The 23,429-nt window shown below is 40.4% G+C and overlaps 3 protein-coding genes and 1 long non-coding RNA gene across 5 annotated transcripts; 1 reads left to right on the top strand and 3 right to left on the bottom strand.

Annotated features, from left to right (window-relative positions):
- Window positions 1-4,189: 4,189 nt before the first annotated feature.
- On the top strand, window positions 4,190-7,468 carry LOC144459874 (programmed cell death 1 ligand 1-like). 2 transcript variants are annotated; one of them, XM_078164669.1, is made up of 3 exons: window positions 4,190-4,322; window positions 5,843-6,190; window positions 6,707-7,468. In XM_078164669.1, exons 1-3 carry the CDS (start codon window positions 4,205-4,207, stop codon window positions 6,934-6,936), a joined length of 696 nt encoding a protein of 231 aa, XP_078020795.1. In that variant the 5' UTR covers window positions 4,190-4,204; the 3' UTR covers window positions 6,937-7,468. The 2 variants fall into 2 exon arrangements, with proteins under 2 accessions (XP_078020795.1, XP_078020794.1); XM_078164668.1 differs by having other exon boundaries at window positions 4,246-4,322; window positions 6,704-7,468.
- A 1,615-nt stretch (window positions 7,469-9,083) lies between these two features.
- Window positions 9,084-12,388, bottom strand: LOC144459783 (uncharacterized). Its single transcript, XM_078164426.1, has 4 exons — window positions 12,021-12,388; window positions 11,393-11,448; window positions 9,775-10,134; window positions 9,084-9,594 (listed from the first exon to the last, which is right to left on the bottom strand). The coding sequence occupies exons 2-4, from the start codon at window positions 11,439-11,441 to the stop codon at window positions 9,332-9,334; spliced, it is 672 nt and encodes a 223-aa protein (XP_078020552.1). The 5' UTR covers window positions 11,442-11,448; window positions 12,021-12,388; the 3' UTR covers window positions 9,084-9,331.
- Window positions 12,389-15,968: 3,580 nt separating this feature from the next.
- Window positions 15,969-17,824, bottom strand: LOC144459776 (uncharacterized). The gene is made up of 3 exons (XR_013488574.1): window positions 17,704-17,824; window positions 16,832-17,191; window positions 15,969-16,523 (listed from the first exon to the last, which is right to left on the bottom strand). It is a non-coding gene; the product is annotated as an uncharacterized LOC144459776 (long non-coding RNA).
- Window positions 17,825-18,697: 873 nt separating this feature from the next.
- On the bottom strand, window positions 18,698-23,332 carry LOC144459889 (uncharacterized). The gene is made up of 4 exons (XM_078164692.1): window positions 23,166-23,332; window positions 20,010-20,065; window positions 19,381-19,740; window positions 18,698-19,207 (listed from the first exon to the last, which is right to left on the bottom strand). The coding sequence occupies exons 2-4, from the start codon at window positions 20,056-20,058 to the stop codon at window positions 19,089-19,091; spliced, it is 528 nt and encodes a 175-aa protein (XP_078020818.1). The 5' UTR covers window positions 20,059-20,065; window positions 23,166-23,332; the 3' UTR covers window positions 18,698-19,088.
- Window positions 23,333-23,429: the final 97 nt, after the last annotated feature.

The raw sequence follows: 23,429 nt of genomic DNA, 5'->3' as shown, positions 1-23,429 counted from the left end.
GGGGCGTGGCAGACCATTGGTATTTGATGTCCTGGGAATGAGCCTGGGCTGCTAAATACCATGGGGGTAAAAATCTGGTCACACATGTTTGGTGTTTGAAAGTACAACAAGCTGGTTCTAATAACTGGGAGTGACAATGCTCACCTTCACTTATCTTCCAGATAACTGCTCATTCCTTTCCTGTGTTTTTGTCAGTGTTTTGTTGATATGCAACTGTATCCAAGAGGGTGAGGGCTGCGCAGACAGAGCCTTTGTACAAGGCACTTTAAATATGTTCTCCAACTTCCCTTGGATTTGAAGTAAAGGCTAAAAAAACATGCACACTCCCATACACACACACACACGCACACACACACACCATTTGTGTTCGACATCCACTCTTTCTTGCTTTCTGTTTCTGCACATAAACACACACACACACACACACACCCACACACACACACACACACACACGTACTCATATGCCCTTTGACATATTTCTACGCTGCAAATTATTTCCAGAAAGTTACAATATGTAACTGTACTTACAATAAATTACATTACTATCACCTTAAAGGCTACAGCTGTGGTATTTAACCATGTTCAGAATTTTATTGTGAAATTCATACAGGTGAATATAGTAATTAGAAGTACACTGTTGAATCACAGTAATATATGGGCTTTACCTGCGAGGTTAATGCAACCAATTGGCGAATCTCATTCAGGGCGCCCTATTTAAACTGCTCTGGCCTGTCCACTGTTGCTGCTTCCTCTGCAAGAATTGCAGTCATTTCATTATCAATGTCATTTCTGTTTGTCATTGATGCTGCTCTGTTCAGTTCCCGGGGGGTCTTTGCTGCTGCTCTCTCTGCCTTAGTCTTTCCATTTGGAAAGCAGAGCTAAATGGTAAACAAACATGGCACCACACCGGTAAGGTAAGACAACACGTTTGCATGTCGTTTTCTATATGTTCTCTGACATTTATCCTAACGATATGAGGCGGTCTTTGTGGAAAAAAAGCTTGTTTAGTGGACTAACTTTGCACTTGAAGGTTGCCCGTTCACTTACGTTTTAACAGGTCTGATGCTACTATGCACCCCGGCTGTATCTGGGCTAACGGCTAACATGCTAACTATTATTTTTATGTCACTAGTCACTTCAAACAAATTTAGGACGATAGGAGACAGGTTGAAATAAACTGAAATTTCCCTTTAAGGCTTTCCATGTAGGCGCGTGGAAGAGGCTTTCTGTGTAGGTCCATGGAAAGGCAGAGAGGCCCCAGAACAGAGCCATACCACCAAATATATTACTGCAAATGGAAATAAAGTTTTCTTTGACCAAAGTGTTTCTGACTGATTTAACATTACTCAGTTATACATTGGTTCACGAGTCTATTTTCTCCAAAATATTCAAATGTACAGTAGTTTGATTTGATGTGGACTTATTTAGGGTTAAAGCTACACCTGCTGTGAAGGCACTAACTCTTGTAACACACTCAGACCGGACCTGTCTGCTGCAGCAGATTTGATTTGCTCTGTCCAGTGTCTCATCCACTGCTGCTGTTTTATACATGCAGCTTGGCATTATGAATAATTAGCTACAAAGAGGCTAAAACATAGGTCTGTCTGTTTGTAGTCTTTTTATCTTAGTTGCCACGTAATTTTATTTTGAAATTGCGTCGTTACTGGTTGAGGCAGCCCATCCCTTCCTCTCAGTCAGCATGTGTTTAAGGATGTTTAATACTTTCACTAAAGGAAGTATTAAAATATGTCTTTCTTTGTCTTATTCGCCTATTCTTTCCCCTATTTTTCTTTTCTAAATCTCAGTTGTGCACCCTGTGAAATCAAACAACAAAGATCAGCAGTGAGTCATTTTCCCAGCCTCTGCATGGCCTCTCGGGTATTTTCGTTTTGCAGTGATAGCAGCAGATTTTGTGCTACGAGGAGACAAAGGTCCCAGCAAGCCAAGGAGTCAGAATGACTCAGTCCATAATGAAACAACGCCTGAGGAAAAAAAAACAACTCAACCCCAATGTCACAGTGACACTACAGCTGAATGTACAGTCAAATCTTTTACAGTGTGCATTCCTCCATTATGATCCATGAAAACATTTTGAATAGAGCGAACTAATCAGTGAGGTAGAGCTTCCATAAACATGCTTTGAACAGAGACTGTGAAGAGAAAAGCTACCTATACAAGTGGGCTACAGTAGCAGCAACATAAACAGGCCAGTTGGGCCATCTTCCTCACTGCGTGATTATGCGTCAGCCTTCCTCCATGGATATCCCAAAGCATAGCAACCAGAGGCCACAAACGCATCTCTGAGCTGGCAACCACGCCCCGCTATGCCTCAGCCAGGTAGGTGTTTCCTGAAGAGCACCTGGGCGTTTTCACTGAGACACTGAGCTCTGGGTTTCTTTCCTCAGGCGTTGTTTATGGGCTGAGTCATTCTGACTCCTGGGCTTGCTGGGACTTTTGTGTCCTCATACAAAATCTGCTGCTATCACTGCAAAGAGAAAAGAGGACTTATTTTTGAATGTTATGGGATGTAATTATTAGAAGCCAAATCACATGACTAAACCACTTAATAACAACAAATACAGCAGTTATTTTACATGATTATCAAATAATCCCATGGATGGGACGTCAGATTTCATTGGCACAGGTTGTGTCTTGTAATGATCACATGCACAAGCAGACTGCAGACCTCTGGCACAACATCAAGGTGCACAGAGAAGGGAAAAGATCTGAGGAAACACTCAACGGACTTCTTGTCTTTCTGTCACTCAGCTGGCTCTGTGATCCTGCAGAGTCCAGACCTTCCTGTGATGGAGGGAGACGCTGTGAGTCTGTGCTGCAGATGGGTCGACTTTCTCCTTGAGTCTCACATCTGATTTCTGTTAAAACTGGCCCCTAATCAGGAGCAGCTCCACAGGAAACATGACCATCCGCAGTGTTTCCGTGTCTGATGACGTCAGAGTGTAACGTCTCTGCGGTTGGTTGATCACCAGAGAGCTGCCTGACTGTCAGAGATGAGAGGAGCCAAAACCTTTTTGAAAAACTTAAACCTGTGCTGCCTTTCCAAGAGACACAAACGTTACCTTGTTGAGTTTTTAGAATTAGATTAAGTGTTAAATAGCCACCATAACATCTTCATCTTCATAGCATCTTCCGCTACAAAGGAATGCTGCAGCAGGATGTATTAGATGTGAGGTGTGCCAGCTGCACAGACAGAACTACTAGCTTGTACTGAGGCCAAGCTGTGGTATTTCTGTCGTGAAGCACAGTGTCCTGAGTGACAGTACCTGCTTCCTCCCTCGCATGCACGCCACAAAGGTCAGTCTGTGTACAGGCTGTGGCTCTTGTTAAATGGTGTAAGGGGTAAAGTATGGTTAATGGTTTAATGAATAAATGAGTGTGCATATATGCAATTAATATGTTGCAATGTTTTCATCAGTTTAAAAAGTGCAAAAGTGCAATGATGGTTGTAAGTATTTTTGGATGATTCTTTTTAATAAATGCGAAAAGCAGAGACTTAAACTTAAATATTAAAACTCTGATTGCATGCTGTAGGTTGTAAATTATCATGTTTATGTCAGTATAATTCATCTACATGCATGTGTAGTAACATATTTCGTTGCATGCAAAATGTTTAATATTATTAGATTTACATTCAGAGGCAAAATTCCCATTTTCTGTGTGGAAAGTACCTTGTGGTTGTTTCCCTGTACCAGTGTCGTCATGTGAGTGTTATGCCTTATAAACAAGTTTGACCGTCTAGCATAACGTAAGGAGGAAGAGCCAAGCCTGCTGTGACGTGTGCAGGGTGGGAAAGAGTGCTGGATGCAGTGGAGGACACACCTCCCTGTTTCTGCATAATATATAAGCAAAGTGTGGCGGCTCATCTTATTGACAGACTGAGGACATCTGAGTTTATACTGAGGAGAACTGACTCTGCTGGTAAGGGCTATACATCTCGTTTGTAAGTTGCATTTTTTTATTTACCTTACCTTACACACTGTAAGGTGTGAGGAAATAGGAAACTGTGTGCATGTCTGTGGGAACACATCAGCCCTGCAGGTTGTGCAGGGTGGAGTTAAATGAATGACTGAAACATTGCCTAACCACAAGGCAGGTAACGGTGAACCTGAGAAAGACTGTGTTGAGGATAGAAAGTGAACTCTCTCAGTGGGAATATGTGGGCACTGACACTACGAAGGGTTATATGTTACTGGATACATTTTGTTGCTACCATCACACATGTTCATATGTGTCTGTCTGTCACAGGGAGAAGATGATGTGCATCATCCTGCTGCTCATCAACCTGACCTCCTGTGTCTGTGGTTAGTTCACACCTTCACTTTATTCCACTGACATAAAGAGAAATGATGAAATGACATTTTAGTCTCTTGCAGTTAGGGACAGCTGAGGTCATGTTTTCTAGTATTGTAGCAACTTTGTAAAGTCACTTCATGCCCCAAAACTAAGACATGGTGAATTTTAAGGATGCACAAAGTTGGTCAACGCATCACTTTTGGTTCAAACTGAAATATCTCAGCAGTTATCAAATGGGTTGCTGTGAAATTTTGTACAGACACTCATGTTCCCTACAGGATTCTCATCATGGTTTTGGTCATAATTTGTCCTCTGGCGCCACCAATGGTGGATCTTCCTATAGGCAACATAGGGCACCACCCAACGGGGGGATGCTAAGTTCTTCCACAGTGCCAAAGTGCCACAGTGCTAAGTTTGTTCATGTGAAAAGGGCGCTTTATTCTCTTATTGTTTATTTATTAGAACTGCTTGTCATTTATTTCAACCCTTTTGATGAACAGAGAGCGCCATCTAGTGGGCTCAGATGATAAAGAGAATGGTTCATGAGTCATTTGCATCACAAGCAACAGGATGCAATTTTGCTTTTGTTTATTTGCATTTTTCCTAGGATGAGGCCAAAACGCACCAGTGGCGAACACCACGGGTCAAAAAATACGCCCCTATTATTTTCAGTATACGATTCCACACTGGTGGCGGCTGGACACCTCATGCCACTGTCCTGTTTCCAGCCTCGCCATCCCCAGAATTAAATGCATTTTTAAAGAACTTCTTGGCGTGTCATAGCTCTGGAGATCGGCTCTTCAGGGGAGGAATCTCTTGACTTTAGTCATTTGTTTACGTTCCTCACTTCCGTTTCTCTTCTTGTGTCCTGAGTTGAACTGCTTATCAGAGTGATTTGAGACACACCGCAGAAGCTAGAGCAACAGACGCTGAATGTTTGTTGCCAGTTTTTAAAAAACATCAAAAAATGATTCAGCATACATTGAATGTGAACACTTTAAAACAACATTTATTCTCAACTGTTCTGTTGTGCAACAAAATACACAAGAAATATTTTTTTAATGCAAAGCTCTCGCTTGAATTACTGCTTAATTTAATGTTTACTGACTGACTGTACACATTTATTAATGCTCTGCATTTAATGCCCACTGCTTGTATAAAGGTGATTTCTGGTAAGGTACATGAGTAATGCATGAATGACTTCACAGGCTGAGTCACATCCATATAAGGACATGTATGACTCACATTGCATTCCTCCTCGTGCCGCACTGTCAGCTGTTTGTTTTGTCATCATAGTCTACTTGACCCGACACTTTTTCCATAACAGAGAGGTGTAGCATGTGCAGTAGCGTTTTGTGTGCAGCCTGCATGTCTCATTTCCTGCATGCTTTTGAAGAATTGGAAATATACGGTGTTGTGAGAAAAATACTATGATAGTATTTAATGTGTATATGTGATGAGTGCAGCCTGTGACCCAACATTTAGAGCCTCCGTTAATCTCTTTCCTCTCTCCTCCTCTTCCTCTCAGGGGTGTCTAAGCCTTATGACACTCCTCTGAAGTACCAGGCAGAGGAGAACAGTGACGTCACAGTTGAATGGAGCTTCTCGTCTGAAACCGACATTCCCCTCCCCTCACTGAAGATCCACTGTCAGAAGGTGTTAGGGCTGAAGGTCTTCTATCATCTGGACAACTGTATTGAGGAGTCTCAGCACGAGCAGTTTGCAGGACGGGTGCAGTGTGACAAAGACGCTCTCAGAGGAGGACGTGTCCGCCTTCATCTGTCCCGAGTCAAGATGAATGACTCGGGTGTGTACCTCTGCAGGATGGCCACTGACTTTGGCAGGAAGGTTAAAGTGTTCTCGCTCGGCGTCACTGGTGAGTCGACTCAACTCAAGTGTGACAGTGCATGAACACATCAGCTGTTGATACCATAACACAAATGTTGGTTCAAAGCAAATTCCTGAAAAAAAATCTGAACTTAAAGTATCTTAAAATGTTTGTTTGCCAGAATAAAACAGGTCTGTATAGTTTCTCTCACATTGTTTGTCATCCACATGCAAACTACAGCAAAAAAATGAATCATGAGATTGAGCTGTGATAAAAGACAAGTTGTTTACAAAAGGAAACCTTCATATTCACCTCTGACACAGATCTTGTTTCAGTTCCGCTTTGCTGACTCTCCTGAAAACCTGTTCATCTCTCAGTAGTGCCTTTTAACGGCTCATTCATTCCTGAAACAGCTGGGCACTGTTGTTGTATTATCAAAACTATTAATTATGACTGTTTATGGTAGCCTTTGGGGGTTTTTTATTCAAATATTATGACAAGTGAATTGTGATTTTTTTTTCCTCAGATAAATAACATACACCTTTTTAATGTTCTTTACAGCAGCTGTTGACAAGCCCAAACCAGTGACAACAACACCAGCACCAGTGACCCCAACACCAGCACCAGTTAGCCGAGGAAGAACCTGCATCTATGTTGTACTGGGACTGGCAGCAGCAGCTGCAGTGGCTGTGCTGGCTGCACTGGCTGTCCATTACTGTACCTTATCATACACTGCACTGCGAAACAAACAAGACAAAGAGCAGGACCTTGGAGTTGTGTGCACCAGCCTTTGAGTCAAGTGTTTCAGTTGTCTTGATGTGGTGCTTCCCCCTGCTGGGCTCTGAAGAGAGCTCAGGCTGATGAGGACAGAGCTGGCTCTTGTGTTTGCCGCCCTGCTGTAACGTTAGCAAGTGAAGCAGAGAAATCAGAAACACTGCAGCTGAGTTTGTGCTGGTTGTCTTCATGGTGCCACTGCTGTTAGTTCCTGTCCTGACATGTTCAGAACAGTGAGCTTGTTGCTACTGCTGGCTCAGACTTCAGATGTACTGTAATGACAGTCACTGTTGATGCAAAGGGAATAGATTATTAGTACATTATGAGTTGTACTGAAGTGAAGATGCTTTTAACACCAGTGCATCCTTTAAAAAAAGTTCCTCTGGTGTCATTCATGGACAAAAATGTCCGCATAAAAAAAACTGCCATGAAAATATTATATATTCATATTATGTTCCACTTTCACTGAAGTAAATCTTTTATCAATCTTCAGTTCTTATCATAGCTACCAAATAATCATTCTTTTTTTTTACATTTAACCCTTTAAATGTCTTTTTTTACATTAAACCCTTTAAATGTCTTTTTTTTACATTTAACCCTTTACATGTCTTTTTTGTACATTAAACCTTTTAAATGTCTTTTTTCACATTAAACCCTTTAAATGTCTTTTTTTCACATTTAACCCTTTAAATGTCTTTTTTTACATTAAACCCTTTAAATGTCTTTTTTTCACATTTAACCTTTTAAGTGTCTTTTTTTCACATTTAACCCTTTAAATGTCTTTTTTTACATTAAACCCTTTAAATGTCTTTTTTCACATTTAACCCTTTAAATGTCTTTTTTTTTACATTTCACTGATGTTTTTAGATAGAATTTTCTTTTGTTTGTTTTTTTTGTTTAATTTAATTTAAAATTTCCTCTTGACAAAAATACCCCATACTAAAATTGTCTTAAATTATTAAACATAATTTTCCACTTTTACTGAGTTATTTTTTTTAACAAACGTCATTCCCGGTCATAACTACCAAATGTTCATTGATTTTATCCCTTTAAATTCCAGTTTTTGACTTGATGCCAAAATGTTTTTACTGTCCTAACATTTATTTTTACTCATCTGTTCAGGAACATTTTGAAGGCAGGGCTTTAAATTGACAGTCTGATATCACAGAATGAATTTACTGTTGATTCTATGACAACCAACGCTGCTCACATTTCAATAAGGAGAGACACAGATGGATGAAGTAAAGACAAAGTTTAATACAGAATATGGGTGCAACAGATTAACAGATGATTTGTGCTCAAGTCTTTGGTGCTTGGACCAAACACTGTCCAGACACTGGTGCAGGTGGTGACTGTTAGGATGTTTAAGCAGAACTTGTGAGGTGATGTTAACTGTCATTTCCCAACACCAGGCTATAAAAGCTGCCTCATGTGTTCACTTGGTCTCTCCCTTCCTGCAGCTGACATCCATTTATTCATTGTTTTAAGGGTGCGGGTGTTACAGCTGTGTGTGTGTGTGTGTGTGTGTGTGTGTGTGTGTGTATGTTCTCTGCTGCTGTCCCTTTTCCCTCTCTTGCAGATCTGCCCAGGTGTGCTGCATTAGTTAACGAGGTGCAGCACACCTGCCATTCTACTAAATCCCATTGATTATTTTGGGTCAGTGTTGGAGTCATAGGGTCGCCTCATAGGGCCGCCTAAGGGGTGTAATATGTTTCTGCCACAGGATGGCGCCAGTGGTTAAACTGAATGAGTGCTCTCAAATCTTCATCAGTTTCTTCCTCTTTTCACCTGAATACCATCAACATTAACACTGTTTGTATTGAGAATGTAAACCATTGATATACATGTGGTGTCTTTGGTATTTATGGAAAGTTGACCTGATCAAATTCACTTTATAACAGTGAGGATTAAAGAGTTTACAGTTTTGTGCCTCAATTTTTTTTTCATTACATGTCTTTGTGTCTGTGGTTGTAGAAAAACACCATGTCACATTATAAAGTTATTTCCTCATCATTAATGCAACATGTAAAGCAGTAATTTGTAACTGTTTTCAGAGGCAATAAAGTTCATTATAATTATCTTTGTTGTTGTTGTTGAATTCTTTGTTCTTGAAAACACACAGTTGTCTGATATGAACAGATTTACATACAGAAGAGTCATAACACGGTTTCTCTTATAAATATAGATTTATTTACACTATGTACACATTATAAACTGAACACAATACATTTTACATTATAACAATAACCATCAGTCGGCAGAAGATTATTAATGAACGTACAATTCTCTCAGAATTCTGTCGTCTTGTTGATTCAAGAATGTTTTTAAGACACATGATTGATAACAGCTGCTGCATAAAAATATATATTTCACATCACATGTAGTTTCTGACACACATGTTGGAGGGAGAGAGTCTCAGAGTTTGTCTGGTGTTTTTAGGACCATGACTTTGATAACAAACTGTTTCCTCTCATCATCTGATGAACTTTTCTTAAATCCTCCACTGGAGTGTGAGTACAAATCTTGTTTTCTGGACTGAAGGTGAATTAATACACAGAAACAAAGACTCTGTAGAGCTGCTGCTGCCAGTCCACAGTAAAGGCCGATCCTTCCTCGACTCTCTGGCTGTGGATGATTTGCTGTGTTTAGTGTCTGAGGTTCAGGTCGATCCCTCGCTGCTGTAAAGAGACCAAACAAATCTGTGTCATTCATGTGAAGAAAAACAATTCGCTATAAAAGAAATAAGTGTAAGGATTGTGGATTGTAGAAGTTGACAACACGTCTCCTCTCAGGTTCTTATTTATCTTATTTATCTGCTGAATTGAACCTGTTAATAAAGTTTCACTGAATCAACTTACCAGTGACATTAAGCCGACATGTAGCAGAGTTCCTCCCATACTTTGTGAGCACTGAACACAGGATCCGACCCGAGTCATCAGTCCTGAGTCTGGACACATGAAGTCTGAGTCGTCCCTCTCTGAGGACGTCTTTGTCACACTGGACTCGTCCTGTAAACTGTTCATCCTGAGACTCTGGGACCTCAACACCTCCATGTAGACGAAACAGGACTGAGGCTCTGAGATCAGTTAACAGTTGACAGTGGATATAAAGGAAGTGGAGGGAGCTGTCAGTTTTAGTCGTGAACATCCACTCAAGTGTGATGTTGTGGTTCTCCTCTGCCTGATAGGAGGTCTGTGTCACATTGACTACAGATGTTCCTGTTGAGGAGACAGAGAGGGAAAGTGAGGAGCAGACAAAGTGACAACTTTAACATGTGAGCCTTTAAACTCCATCTATAGATGTTTGTGTGGAGAGTTTGACTGATTGACTGAATAACAGTGTGCTCTTATTTAGAACAAAGCTGGAAGGCTGCAAAACTAAAGAGCTGAAAGATACCACAGGTAATACATGATAGCAAAAATCAACAGTCTGACAGTGTGTTTAGTCTTTAGTGTTTGTGGATAATAAAGTGAAGGTCAATCAGTCAATCAATTTTATTTATAAAGCCCAATATCACAAATCACAATTTGCCTCACAGGGCTTTACAGCATACGATATCCCTCTGTCCTTATGACCCTCGCAGCAGATAAGGAAAAACTCCCCAAAAAAAACCTTTAACGGGGAAAACAACAGTAGAAACCTCAGGAAGAGCAACTGAGGAGGGATCCCTCTTCCAGGACGGACAGACGTGCAAGAGATGTCGTACAGAACAGATCAGCATAATAAATTAACAGTAATCCGTATGACACAATGAGACAGAGAGAGAGACAGAGATGCAGGTAATGACAGTAGCTTACAACAACATTATTGAAAGTAATAAAGTTCTGGCTACTGTGGTACAATATGTTGAAAGTATGTATTAATATCTGGCAGTATACATGTGTGACAATAGTCATATGTGTATAATAACAGTAGAAGTATGACTAATGACTAATGATGGCAGCAGCAGCAGCAGGAGGCATCTGGCAGGACCACGGCAGCAGCACAACCACACACGTCACGCTGTCCAGGCACCGCTGCGATACGAGTTAATCTGAGAGACAGTGGAGCACAAAGGCTCCGGAGAAGAAGCCGAGTTAGTGACATGCAGAATGGCCGAGTTAGCAAGATGCAGTAATAGGACACGAGAGAGAGAGAGAGAAGGAGAGAAGGTGCCCGGTGTATTATAGGGGGGTCCTCCGGCAGACTAGACCTAAGTCAGCCTAACTAGGGGCTGGTACAGGGCAAGCCTGAGCCAGCCCTAACTATAAGCTTTATCAAAGAGGAAAGTCTTAAGTCTAGTCTTAAATGTGGAGACGGTGTCTGCCTCCCGGACCATAACAGGAAGATGATTCCACAGGAGAGGAGCCTGATAGCTGAAGGCTCTGGCTCCTGATCTACTTTTGGAGACTTTAGGGACCACGAGTAACCCTGCGTTCTCAGAGCGCAGTGTTCTGGTGGGATAACATGGCACTATTAGGTTAGGTGTAAACTAACCACAGACACAGGAGGTCAGGTTGATGAGCAGCAGGATGATGCACATCATCTTCTCCCTGTGAGAGGAGACAGAGGTGAAGAGTCACAAACACATGACATCAAAGTTCACTTATTCCAGGTGACAAGAGAGACAATCTACAGTCTGTCTTTAGTCATCACAATACTCCTTTGTATTTATTATCCTGATTATCACACACAACTGATGGACACCAGGCATCAGCACTAAAAACTATGTCAACTACAACCACAGCAATGGAAAGCTTATTTGTTCTCCTGCACACATGTAGGCCTGACTTTTCAAAGAACAAAAGCTGCAGTAATATATTTCTGACACAAGATGGCGCCAGTGGGTAAAGTCAAATCGAAAGTGTGTCTCTTTCCTAAATGTCGCAGCTGTTGTTTAAAGTCACATAGAGGAGCTTTTTAGGTGGATCAGCTTTTAGGATGATCTGTCTTCAATCAATCACATGTCTGTTAAAGTCTTGTTGTTGAATTGTCTCTTTACTGAGAGAAGCCAGCACATTATTATCTGTTAACATCTTGTCTAATCCACCAATCCTCACATAGGAAATCTGTACAACAGGATTCACATCATGACAACACCAACATCAACACATTCACACATTACCTGGCATGGCTTCAGTAAATTTTAAAAGCTGCGCAACGAGACAGCAGCATTCCCTGAGTTGATGTCAAGAGTCCTCCATCCATATCAACTGTCACCATGCTGCCGACTCTTGTGTTTCTAAGGAGTACATACCTATTTACAATCCTACCCAATGAAAGCACGGCGTCTTACGGTCCTGATATTGCACTAAAGTGGTGCGCACATCGGCGGTCATCGACTGTGCACATTGTCAACACACAAACGTCTCCTCCCCGACATTGACTAATAACTGGATTCCGCTTTCCCACCGGGCAGTATACAAAGCAAACGGACCTGACGCACCCAATACAGTCACCCATGAACTTGTTAACCCTACATCAAGACGTCACAGAGGGCCGTCCTACAAGGTTGGGTCCTGGTGTCACATTAAAGTCCCTGATTGGTTCATGTTGTGAGTGTTAGTTGAAGTCTTCCTCTAAATCTCTCTGAGTCTTCATATTAAAATCATAAAGTGAAGGCAGCTGCAGTTTTCACAAGCAGCTTCTCTCCACCGACCACAGTGCATGATGGGAAACTCTCTGCTCTCCACTAATCTAATCAAGTTGAATACAAACTTTTCTTTATGTTTCACTGTAAAGATGATTTGATTAGACTTATTGAAGGATTATTATCTTCATAAATACAAAGCACTGTGATGACTTTGTTGAGTGAAACAGACAAAGTGAGTGTGCAAATATCACAATCAGCCTTATGAAGTCTAATGTGTCAACTTTTAAGCCCTAAACTCCCAGAAACAACACTGAGGACATGAACTTGATGTCCACTGTGTAGCTATATGAGCATGAATAGAGTTGTGTGTTTTGTTCTTCTTTGTTTGAACAAATCTTCATCACTTTCTTCCTCTTTTCACCTGAATACCATCAACATTAACACTGTTTGTACTGAGAATGTAAACCATTGATATACATGTGGTGTCTTTGGTATTTATGGAAAGTTGACCTGATCAAATTCACTTTATAACAGTGAGGATTAAAGAGTTAAAGCAGAGATGAAATAACAAGCGTGTTTCATTTCCAGCTCAGTGTGTGACTGATGAGATGCAGCCAGCAGGAAGAAACTGCGTCCTCACTTCACGCCCTCTTTCATGCACTTGGGGAGGAGTTGATGGTTCCTGAGAGCAGCCCCAACAACAGGAAGTGATGTCACAAACACTCTCAGCTCCAAACTCTAACAATTAATATCAGCATAAAACATGACTTATGTCTGATCAGAATATGAAGTGACTTCTTTATTATGATGTATTCATTGTGTCTATTGTGTGACTGTAGGAGCATGGAGGGATTGTGTTTTACACATGTGTTACAGATGATTGGTTGTGTGTATGCACAAGTTTGAAAAGGCTTTATTTTCATATATATGACCTCTGAATGTTTAAATCATAATTTGACTCACTCAGTGAATGTCAGTCATTGTAAAGTCAAATAAAAACATATGTTTAAAAAATGACCAAAAGCTTTTTCATTCATGGGAACAAAAGTTCAACACACTGAAGTAGTGCTAATTTTGTTTGTTTGTTTGTTTGTTCTTTGTTGTTTGAGGAATCACAAAAAATCCTCCAGCTGCTGAAAAATGCTGCAGCTTTGATTAGAAGAAGTTTCAAATGAATTTTATTTAGTGATAAAAACACATTTAATTTCATGGTGTGATTAATGAATCAGATGATAATTCAGATCACACATGAAGCAAACATTTCAAATCTCTCAGATAAACTAACAGCAGAAGGTGTTTGTGATCATCAGTAACATTTAAAGAGCATGATGGTCTAAATGATCACAGCTGTAACCTGCAGACAGGTGAGCATTTCTAAACAACAAGAGCTCCCTCTGCTGCTCATTGTCATTAATACACCTGTTAGCAGCTCAGAGCTTTTCACTCAGCTCACACACAATGAAAGAAGGACAGTTAATAACAGACAGTTAATAACAGACACTCGGGACCTGACTCGTGTTTTGCCTGTCTTGATTTGGGACTTGAGTGCAGAAACTTGAGCCTGACTTTCAGACAGTGACTTCATCCCACCCCACTCTGCCACATGCCACAGGCTCATGATCTACTGCAGTGTGCAGTTAAATGGTTCAGTGGCAGCATGTGCAGTGGGGTCAAGAGTCAATCCAAAATGTAGCTAAGAAATATGTCACTATACTGAAAAACATTTGCATCATATCATACTGTACATCATGCATGATAATGTATGCATATAAAAAGAAATGTTCCAGAGTTTGATATAAAAACTTTTATTTTTGTATCAGAAATGACAGAATAAAATGTGCTGTACAAGTACTTCCTGTGCACGTGTGTGTATTGTGTCAGGCAGCATAATGACATGATGGATAGACAGATGAAGTTCATGAATGGGAAATGCAACATTAAAGCAGCCAAGACCCACATCATGAAACCAACAATATAAACCAACAATATATATAAGAGGCTGAATATTAACTGCAGAGCAAGGAAATAAAAATAAGGACCATACTCCTCAAAATCTGACGCTTGGGCAGTGACTAACGGCGTCTGAAACCAATGACATAAGGCGTCCTTTAACGTTGGCTTGACACAGTTGCCGTTATAGTTTAATAACGCCCAGTGGCATCAGGGGGAAACACGGTGGGGCAAGGATGAAAGTGAAGGCCATGAAAGTCCAACTGGGGCGGGCAGGAGGGGTGGTGGATGGGTCCAACAAACACAGTTTATTTTGAAAGAGACTGTATGTAAACGGTTCATTCATTGCATAAACAGGAAGTGTATTTTGAAAGAAGACAATGTGTGTAACAGGCAGAATTTGACACGGCGTCCCAGAACATCGACAGCCAACACACCCAGGGTAACGTGCATGTCCTATGTGGACGTGAAAAGTCCATTACCGGAGTCCAAGTGAGAATGTGTTGATCCTACATATCCTACAATGCAACATGGACAATACAAACCCCAACCACAGTCTTTTCACACCTCTGCCATCAGGCAGACGATACAGGAGTGTGAAATCCAGGACAACAAGACTGAACAACAGCTTCGACCCACAGGCCATCAGACTGCTGAATATCAGCATCAGTAAGGTAATACTGGTCATTTGAGGTAGTCAGACCAAATCATAAAAATCTCAAGAAAGGATGGCTTTAACACAAACTTTACATGAGCATAATCTTGGGATTAGGAGGTAGTGAAACCAAACTTTAAAACAAAAGAAAGGATGGCTTTAACACTGACATTACATTAGCATAATCTTGGGATTAGGAGGTAGTAAACCAAACTTTAAAACAAAAGAAAGGATGGCTTTAACACAAACGTTACATGAGCATAATCTTGGGATTAGGAGGTAGTGAAACCAAACTTTAAAACAAAAGAAAGGATGGCTTTAACACTGACATTACATTAGCATAATCTTGGGATTAGGAGGTAGTAAACCAAACTTTAAAACAAAAGAAAGGATGGCTTTAACACAAACGTTACATGAGCATAATCTTGGGATTAGGAGGTAGTGAAACCAAACTTTAAAACAAAAGAAAGGATGGCTTTAACACAAACGTTACATGAGCATAATCTTGGGATTAGGAGGTAGTGAAACCAAACTTTAAAACAAAAGAAAGGATGGCTTTAACACAAACGTTACATTAGCATAATCTTGGGATTAGGAGGTAGTGAAGCCAAACTTTAAAACAAAAGAAAGGATGGCTTTAACACAAACGTTACATTAGCATAATCTTGGGATTAGGAGGTAGTGAAACCAAACTTTAAAACAAAAGAAAGGATGGCTTTAACACTGACATTACATTAGCATAATCTTGGGATTAGGAGGTAGTAAACCAAACTTCAAAACAAAAGAAAGGATGGCTTTAACACAAACGTTACATGAGCATAATCTTGAGATTAGGAGGTAGTGAAACCAAACTTTAAAACAAAAGAAAGGATGGCTTTAACACTAACGTTACATTAGCATAATCTTGGGATTAGGAGGTAGTGAAACCAAACTTTAAAACAAAAGAAAGGATGGCTTTAACACTGACATTACATTAGCATAATCTTGGGATTAGGAGGTAGTAAACCAAACTTTAAAACAAAAGAAAGGATGGCTTTAACACAAACGTTACATGAGCATAATCTTGGGATTAGGAGGTAGTGAAACCAAACTTTAAAACAAAAGAAAGGATGGCTTTAACACTAACGTTACATGAGCATAATCTTGGGATTAGGAGGTAGTAAACCAAATTTTAAAAGAAACAAAAGAAAGGATGTTAAATATTAACATTTCAACACATGAGGTATTTGAATCATTAAAATAGTCATCAGACTTCTTTTCTTATCTGGGTAAAGATCTGATTTGAAAAGCTGATGCATCAGCCACTTGTGCAAAACTCCAGGCTACAAGTGCTGTTGTCACTACTGTAAATAAATCACTACCTACATAGAGCCCGATCCTTCCTCGGCTTGCTGGTCTTGATGTCTCATTTACAGGTTGATGGCTGGCATCTGCAAAAAAGGGAGATCATTCAAATGACTTCTTTACTGCTGGGTAGCTTAATGCATCAGAATATATTAGATGATCATATTTTGTCTAAATCAATCTGGAGCAGAGGAGGCATTGAGTATCAGAAAATGGAAACACTCAAGTCAAGCACAAGTTCCTCAAAGCTATACTTCAGTACTTAAATGAATGTACTTAGTTTAATGTCACCACTGCGCACAGAGAATTATTATTGGATTCTGTAGCTCTGCTCAGCTTTTTAGCATCTAGATTTTTCTGTGAAAGAACAAAGCAGCCAGTGATGCCATCTTACCTGTAACACTGAGGTCACATGTCTTGGTGCGACTATCACTGTTAACACCAATGATAAAAGTATAGATGCCTGTGTCGCTGAGCCTCAGACCAGTGAGGACACATTCAATCCGTCCCTTCTTGGCGAGCTCTAGATCACACTGAACTCGTCCCCTGTAGAGCTCATCTTGATACAGCCCAGCCTCAAAGTCAGTGTCATAAAGGTAAATTGTCCTCAGTGGCTCCCCATACAAAATGTCTATGTATAGTGAGTCAACAGACACGGCAGTCTTGACAGGGAAGCGCCATGTCAGTGTGATGTTACTGTGTTCCTCTGCCTGGTAGACGTCCTGAGTTACACTGGCTGTGGATGGAGTCACACCTGGAGGGGTCAAAGGAGGAAACACACACACTGAGTAAAGAAACCTCAACAACAGGCAGAGAGATCACAAAGAGGCTGTAAAACTCTTCGTAAAACGTCCTGATCCCCACTAGGGGTCGCCAGAGCTCCACGGGTGGACTTAATCAAACTCTTGTTTTCTAAAGCTTAAATTATGATTCAAGACATGACCTCCTCACATGTTAAAGGCACAGTCAAGACCTGAACACAAGCTGTATTTACGGAGCCTTCACTCTCTGCTTAACAGCCTCGTGCTGCGTTACAACAGTATGCACTTAATCCAGCTGAAGAACTAAAACAACAATGGCCAGGTATCAGGGAGAAGACATAACGGATATCTGATGAGCCGAGAATGTTTGGAGCCCAGACATTTAAGGGTTAAACCTTAGTAAGTGTCATCACTTGAGCAGTGGTATCTTCTGCACAGTGAACTGACAGTTTGTGAAAGCAGCAACAGCAAACAATCCTTCATGATGAAATCTATCACTACTCACGACGAACTGAACTCATGAACTAAGACAAAGAGTCCATTTCCCTGTTGTCGCCGCAGATGAAGCTATGTAACAAAAAGTTTTCTTGGCCACACCTTCCTCTCAGTCACACACTGCCTCTCTCACACTCTCTAACTTTCACTTTCATTGTGACTCACTGATTGTGGAAAATTACTGAAATCCATCAATTCAGTGGAGATGAGGAAACCTATTAAGTGAATGCAGGTGATAGTGAACCAATGATCTATTTCTCATCCATTGGGAGTCAACTGTAAGCTCTACCCTTTATTATATCAAAATAAGGAAAATCCCCTTAAATGTAGAATGTGCTACAGGATGAGGAACAGACAGACCACAGTGGTGTGTGTCCCATTTTCATTCCTCACTGCTGTGTCTCAACAGAAGCAACCCAGGAGGACTTGGCAGCAGGTCAAGATAAAATATAAGAATATCCTGCTGTCTCTGTCTCTGTGTCTCTCTGTGTGTCCCTCTCCTTCTCTTGGATGCGCTCCTGATATGGCCGCTGTCAGCTGACCTTGCATTTGCTAGCCAATTGGAAACAGAGCAGGGTGGAGATGGGAGGACAATCACATATCCATGTACAATCTTTTTTAATGCCTCAGTTTCATTTTTACAGTTTTGTTCTTATTAGTTATTTAATGTTTTTTGATTAATTATGTTATATATTTTATGATCTACATATTATCATTATTGTAAAAGACTGTTGACTCTGTGAAGCACTTTATAACTTTGTGTAACACAATGTTTGTGTGTATGATTCCCTTTGTTTCTGTGGTTGTAGAAAAACACCACGTCACATTATAAAGTTATTTCCTCATCATTAATGCAACATGTAAAGCAGTAATTTGTAACTGTTTTCAGAGGCAATAAAGTTCATTATAATTATCTTTGTTGTTGTTGTTGAATTCTTTTAGTTCTTGAAAACACACAGTTGTCTGATATGAACAGATTTACACACACAAGAGTCATAACAAGGTTTCTCTTATAAATATAGATTTATTTACAATATGTACACATTATAAACTGAACACAATACATTTTACATTATAACAATAACCATCAGTCGGCAGAAGATTATTAATGAACGTACAATTCTCTCAGAATTCTGTCGTCTTGTTGATTCAAGAATGTTTTTAAAACACATGATTGATAACAGCTGCTGCATAAAAATATATATTTCACATCACATGTAGTTTCTGACACACATGTTGGAGGGAGAGAGTCTCAGAGTTTGTCTGGTGTTTTTAGGACCATGACTTTGATAACAAACTGTTTCCTCTCATCATCTGATGAACTTTTCTTAAATCCTCCACTGGAGTCTGAGTACAAATCTTGTTTTCTGGACTGAAGGTGAATTATACACAGAATCAAACACTCAGTAGAGCTGCTGCTGCCAGTCCATAGTAAAGGCCGATCCTTCCTCGACTCTCTGGCTGTGGACGACTTGTTGTGTTTGGTGTCTGAGGTTCAGGTCGATCCCTCGCTGCTGTAAAGAGACCAAACAAATCTGTGTCATTCATGTGAAAAAAAAACATTTGACTAACAAAGAAAACTAAATATCCACAACAGATTAAGTTGTAACATATTTCACAGATACTTTTCTTCTCAGGTTCTTATTTATCATAAACTTGTTCATAAAGTTCTACTGAATCAACTTACCAGTGACATTGAGCCGACATGTAGCAGCGCTCCCACCATAATGTGTGAACACTTCACACATATACAGTCCTGAGTCATCAGTCCTGAGTCTGGACACATGAAGTCTGAGTCGTCCCTCTCTGAGGACGTCTTTGTCACACTGGACTCGTCCTGTAAACTGTTCATCCTGAGACTCTGGGACCTCAACACCTCCATGTAGATGAAACAGACCTGAGGCTCTGAGATCAGTTAACAGTTCACAGTAGATATAAAGGGAGTGGAGGGAGCTGCCAGTTTTAGTCGTGAACATCCACTCAAGCGTGATGTTGTGGTTCTCCTCTGCCTGATAGGAGGTCTGTGTCACATTGACTACAAATGTTCCTGTTGAGGAGACAGAGAGGGAAAGTGAGGAGCAGACAAAGTGACAACTTTAACATGTGAGCCTTTAAACTCCATCTATAGATGTTTGTGTGGAGAGTTTGACTGATTGACTGAATAACAGTGTGCTCTTATTTAGAACAGAGCTGGAAGGCTGCAAAACTAAAGAGCTGAAAGATACCACAGGTAATACATGATAGCAAAAATCAACAGTCTGACAGTGTGTTTAGTCTTTAGTGTTTGTGGATAATAAAGTGAAGGTGTAAACTAACCACAGACACAGGAGGTCAGGTTGATGAGCAGCAGGATGATGCACATCATCTTCTCCCTGTGAGAGGAGACAGAGGTGAAGAGTCACAAACACATGACATCAAAGTTCACTTATTCCAGGTGACACAGAGACAATCTACAGTCTGTCTTTAGTCATCACAATACTCCTTTGTATTTATTATCCTGATTATCACACACAACTGATGGACACCAGGCATCAGCACTAAAAACTATGTCAACTACAACCACAGCAATGGAAAGCTTATTTGTTCTCCTGCACACATGGAGGCCTGAATTTTCAAAGAACAAAAGCTGCAGTAATATATTTCTGACACAAGATGGCGCCAGTGGTTAAAGTCAATGAGTGCTCTCCTAGCAGCAGGTGAATGGGACTTGTTGGTGACTGAGGAGTCCTCTGGACTGTCTCTGACTTCTCACAGACTGACGACACACTTTGAGTGCTAAAAGGTCAAACACCAAAAACATGTTCAAGTCAGGACTGACTCCTTATTATCAGGAGTTTCTCTTTACTCAACCAGTTAGGAGCTACTTTAAGCTTTAGGATGGATGTTGTGTGAATACGAGGCAGGAGTGCAGAAAATCCTAAAGTGTGAACCTGCAGCTCAGATAAACATGTTCCATGAGTCAATGTGCCTGCATATAAAGGAAAGAGAATCAAAGTGCAAATAAAGCTGTCAAGTGAATTCTATGAAATGAAAATAAATGCTGTGCTCCCTTATAAACAATAGACAAGAGAAAATATTCAAAGTTCAAGACAAATCGAAAGTGTGTCTCTTTCCTAAATGTTGCAGCTGTTGTTTAAAGTCACATAGAGGAGCTTTTTAGGTGGATCAGCTTTTAGGATGATCTGTCTTCAATCAATCACATGTCTGTTAAAGTCTTGTTGTTGAATTGTCTCTTTACTGAGAGAAGCCAGCACATTATTATCTGTTATTACACGGCTCTATTAAATGCTGTATTCTGATTGGTCAGTAGCGGCATTCTACGGTCTGATATCACTGTGTAATGACCGCTGCTAGTAGCAACGGTCATTACACACAGTTGCTATGTAGCCCAGCGTTGCTAGGGATGCTGCCCTGCAACACTGCAGCTGTCAAACAACTTCCGAGGGAAAAACAAACAGAAGTGGCTGATTTTAACGGATGCCGCTGAAGAAAAAGAATACCTACGGACTTTCTCTGCCAAAAACAAAAGAAGACGGATTTGAATACACACTCGGCAGTCATGCTTAATGACATTTTACGCGAGTGGGTTCTATTCCCCTGTCGGGAGTTATTTTCCCAGTATTCACCGGCTCATTATACATTATCCCTTACTTAACATCTTGTCTAATCCCAGGGGCGATTCTAGAATCAGAGGTTTAGGGGTGCTGAGCACCTAGAGAGCTGCCCCGGCCAGGCAAGATAAATTTCACTCTTTTGTACATTTTAACACAATTTCATTCCCACATTTGTTAAAGAAAAGCACAACACTTTTTGCTGCAAAAAAGGCAAATAACCAAACAATGCGTTTTATATCTAATAAGAGATATAAACTGATACATTGATCCAACTTACAACGTCATTCTAGATAGATAGACCATTTGATCTTACACTCTTACCTGAACCTGGCTCTTTTTTTTTTTTTTAAACAATCTTATATCCATGATGAGTCTGTCTGTACACACACACACACACACACACGCACACAATGGGCCCTAGGCCTTTTTGGGGTATTTTTACTGCCTTTACTTTTAAGCTCATATCACAGTCATTATAAAGGCTACATACGCATGCTATACTTTGTTGTTGTTGTTTTTCAGGACAATCTGGGCTATCCAGATTTGCCATCATTTCATGTCCTTCTATGTGCCTGTATTTTATATTAAATTTTTATTTCAATGAAAAAAACAAATCCGTGTGACTAAATTCTTACATTTTTACATGTATCTCACCATAGCAAGTTGGAAGTTGACATATTCTGCCATATATGAAGAGGGGAGACTCTCTGGAATCTGGCAATATAAGAACCATGATGCTGGGACATTCTGTCACTTCACAGCTGTCCAAAACATGTGGTTTGTGCCAGGTGGACATGATTGCCAGTATTTTTTCTTTATTGCAAGAAATTCCATTGACTCATTCACAAGTCAAAAATGTGTTTTATCTGAAAGAAACATGCAATATTTACATCTAAGATCATAGAAAAATAGTCAGCCAAGTGCAATGATGTCCTCCAAGATAATATTTGCCACTTTGTTTGCAGTAAACAAAAATTTGGGCATTGGGGGGTGGGGCACGTGTCCCCCTCAATGTATATGGTGACTACGGCCCTGTCAGCATGCATAATTAGGCCTCAGTTGTCTGGGTGCGCAAAGGTGAAGTGGCTGGTCTTGTCATACAAAGTTTGATGGAGTGTCAACTGGACAATATGGAGATATTTGCATCTTGAAAGCCGGACTACAAATGTGGATAGACAGGGAGAAACACACGCAAGCCTAAGACGTGGTAAGATACGATATTCCTCACTATATGAAGTGACTGATCTGTATAATGGATTGTAAAGAAATTCGTCAGGTTTTTATTTTGTAGACTGTTAATCTGGATTTATAGCGTGATGGGATGACAGCACAATGCATTTGCGAGTAATCCATCCAATGTGTGTGCAGAGCTGTATGAAAGCTCTGTTATACATAGTGTAAATTTATCTTTTTCTTTCGCTGTGAAAACATTGGACTACCGACAAGTGCTTGGTCTTGTCGGAAAGCTGCAATTCTGCTGTTTCACGTCATATGCGTGGCTTCTCGCACGGTCGCGGAAAAGAAACTATAGAGAAGAACAGGTGTGAATTTGGACGCACTGTCGTTCAGACCCATAGGGTTAATATTGTGCTGCTGTATTTTTGTATTTTTGTTGTTAAAATATTACGTTTCAACCAAGCACTGTATGGTTTTGACACTTTTTCTAGCTTGTTAAAAAGGACATACAGTAAGGAAAAAAAAAATCTCTCAAATTTTGGGGGTGCTGGGATTCAATTTAGGGGTGCTTCAGCACCCCCAAAATGGTCTAACGCCTATGTCTAATCCACCAATCCTCACATAGTAAATCTGTACAACATGACAACACCAACATCAACACATTCACACATTCACACATTACCTTGGATGACTTCAGTAAATTTTAAAAGCTGTAACAAGGAACGGCGGCATTCCTGAGATGAAGTCAAAAGTCCTCAACCGACATCGCATGTCATCACACTGTGGAAAGAGCACATCGATGTTTACAACGAAACTGTGAGAATGCGGACCTTACGAAATGCGGTCTTACAACATAGAGTAGCGGTGTATGAGTGCTGCCGGCTCTGGGGAGCTCGGCTCATTTAGGGAAACATGAATGAACCAATGAGGAGGTTTGATGCGACAC

Source organism: Epinephelus lanceolatus, chromosome 22, assembly GCF_041903045.1.
Source record: "Epinephelus lanceolatus isolate andai-2023 chromosome 22, ASM4190304v1, whole genome shotgun sequence".
Classification (NCBI taxonomy): Eukaryota; Metazoa; Chordata; class Actinopteri; order Perciformes; family Serranidae; genus Epinephelus; species Epinephelus lanceolatus.
Note: the sequence above shows the minus strand (reverse complement) of the source record. Positions and strands in the feature narration are given on the sequence as shown.

Excerpts from the sequence above, each read along its gene's own strand:
- LOC144459874 (XM_078164669.1), top strand. The coding sequence starts at position 4,205 with ATGTTACTGGATACATTTTGTTGCTACCATCACACATGTTCATATGTG. Across the intron at positions 4,323-5,842 it reads CCTGACCTCCTGTGTCTGTG|GGGTGTCTAAGCCTTATGAC; the intron begins GTTAGTTCACAC and ends TCTTCCTCTCAG. Across the intron at positions 6,191-6,706 it reads GTTCTCGCTCGGCGTCACTG|CTGTTGACAAGCCCAAACCA; the intron begins GTGAGTCGACTC and ends TCTTTACAGCAG.
- LOC144459783 (XM_078164426.1), bottom strand. The coding sequence starts at position 11,441 with ATGATGTGCATCATCCTGCTGCTCATCAACCTGACCTCCTGTGTCTGT. Across the intron at positions 10,135-11,392 it reads CCTGACCTCCTGTGTCTGTG|GAACATCTGTAGTCAATGTG; the intron begins GTTAGTTTACAC and ends TCTCCTCAACAG. Across the intron at positions 9,595-9,774 it reads ATGTCGGCTTAATGTCACTG|CAGCGAGGGATCGACCTGAA; the intron begins GTAAGTTGATTC and ends GTCTCTTTACAG.
- LOC144459889 (XM_078164692.1), bottom strand. The coding sequence starts at position 20,058 with ATGATGTGCATCATCCTGCTGCTCATCAACCTGACCTCCTGTGTCTGT. Across the intron at positions 19,741-20,009 it reads CCTGACCTCCTGTGTCTGTG|GAACATTTGTAGTCAATGTG; the intron begins GTTAGTTTACAC and ends TCTCCTCAACAG. Across the intron at positions 19,208-19,380 it reads ATGTCGGCTCAATGTCACTG|CAGCGAGGGATCGACCTGAA; the intron begins GTAAGTTGATTC and ends GTCTCTTTACAG.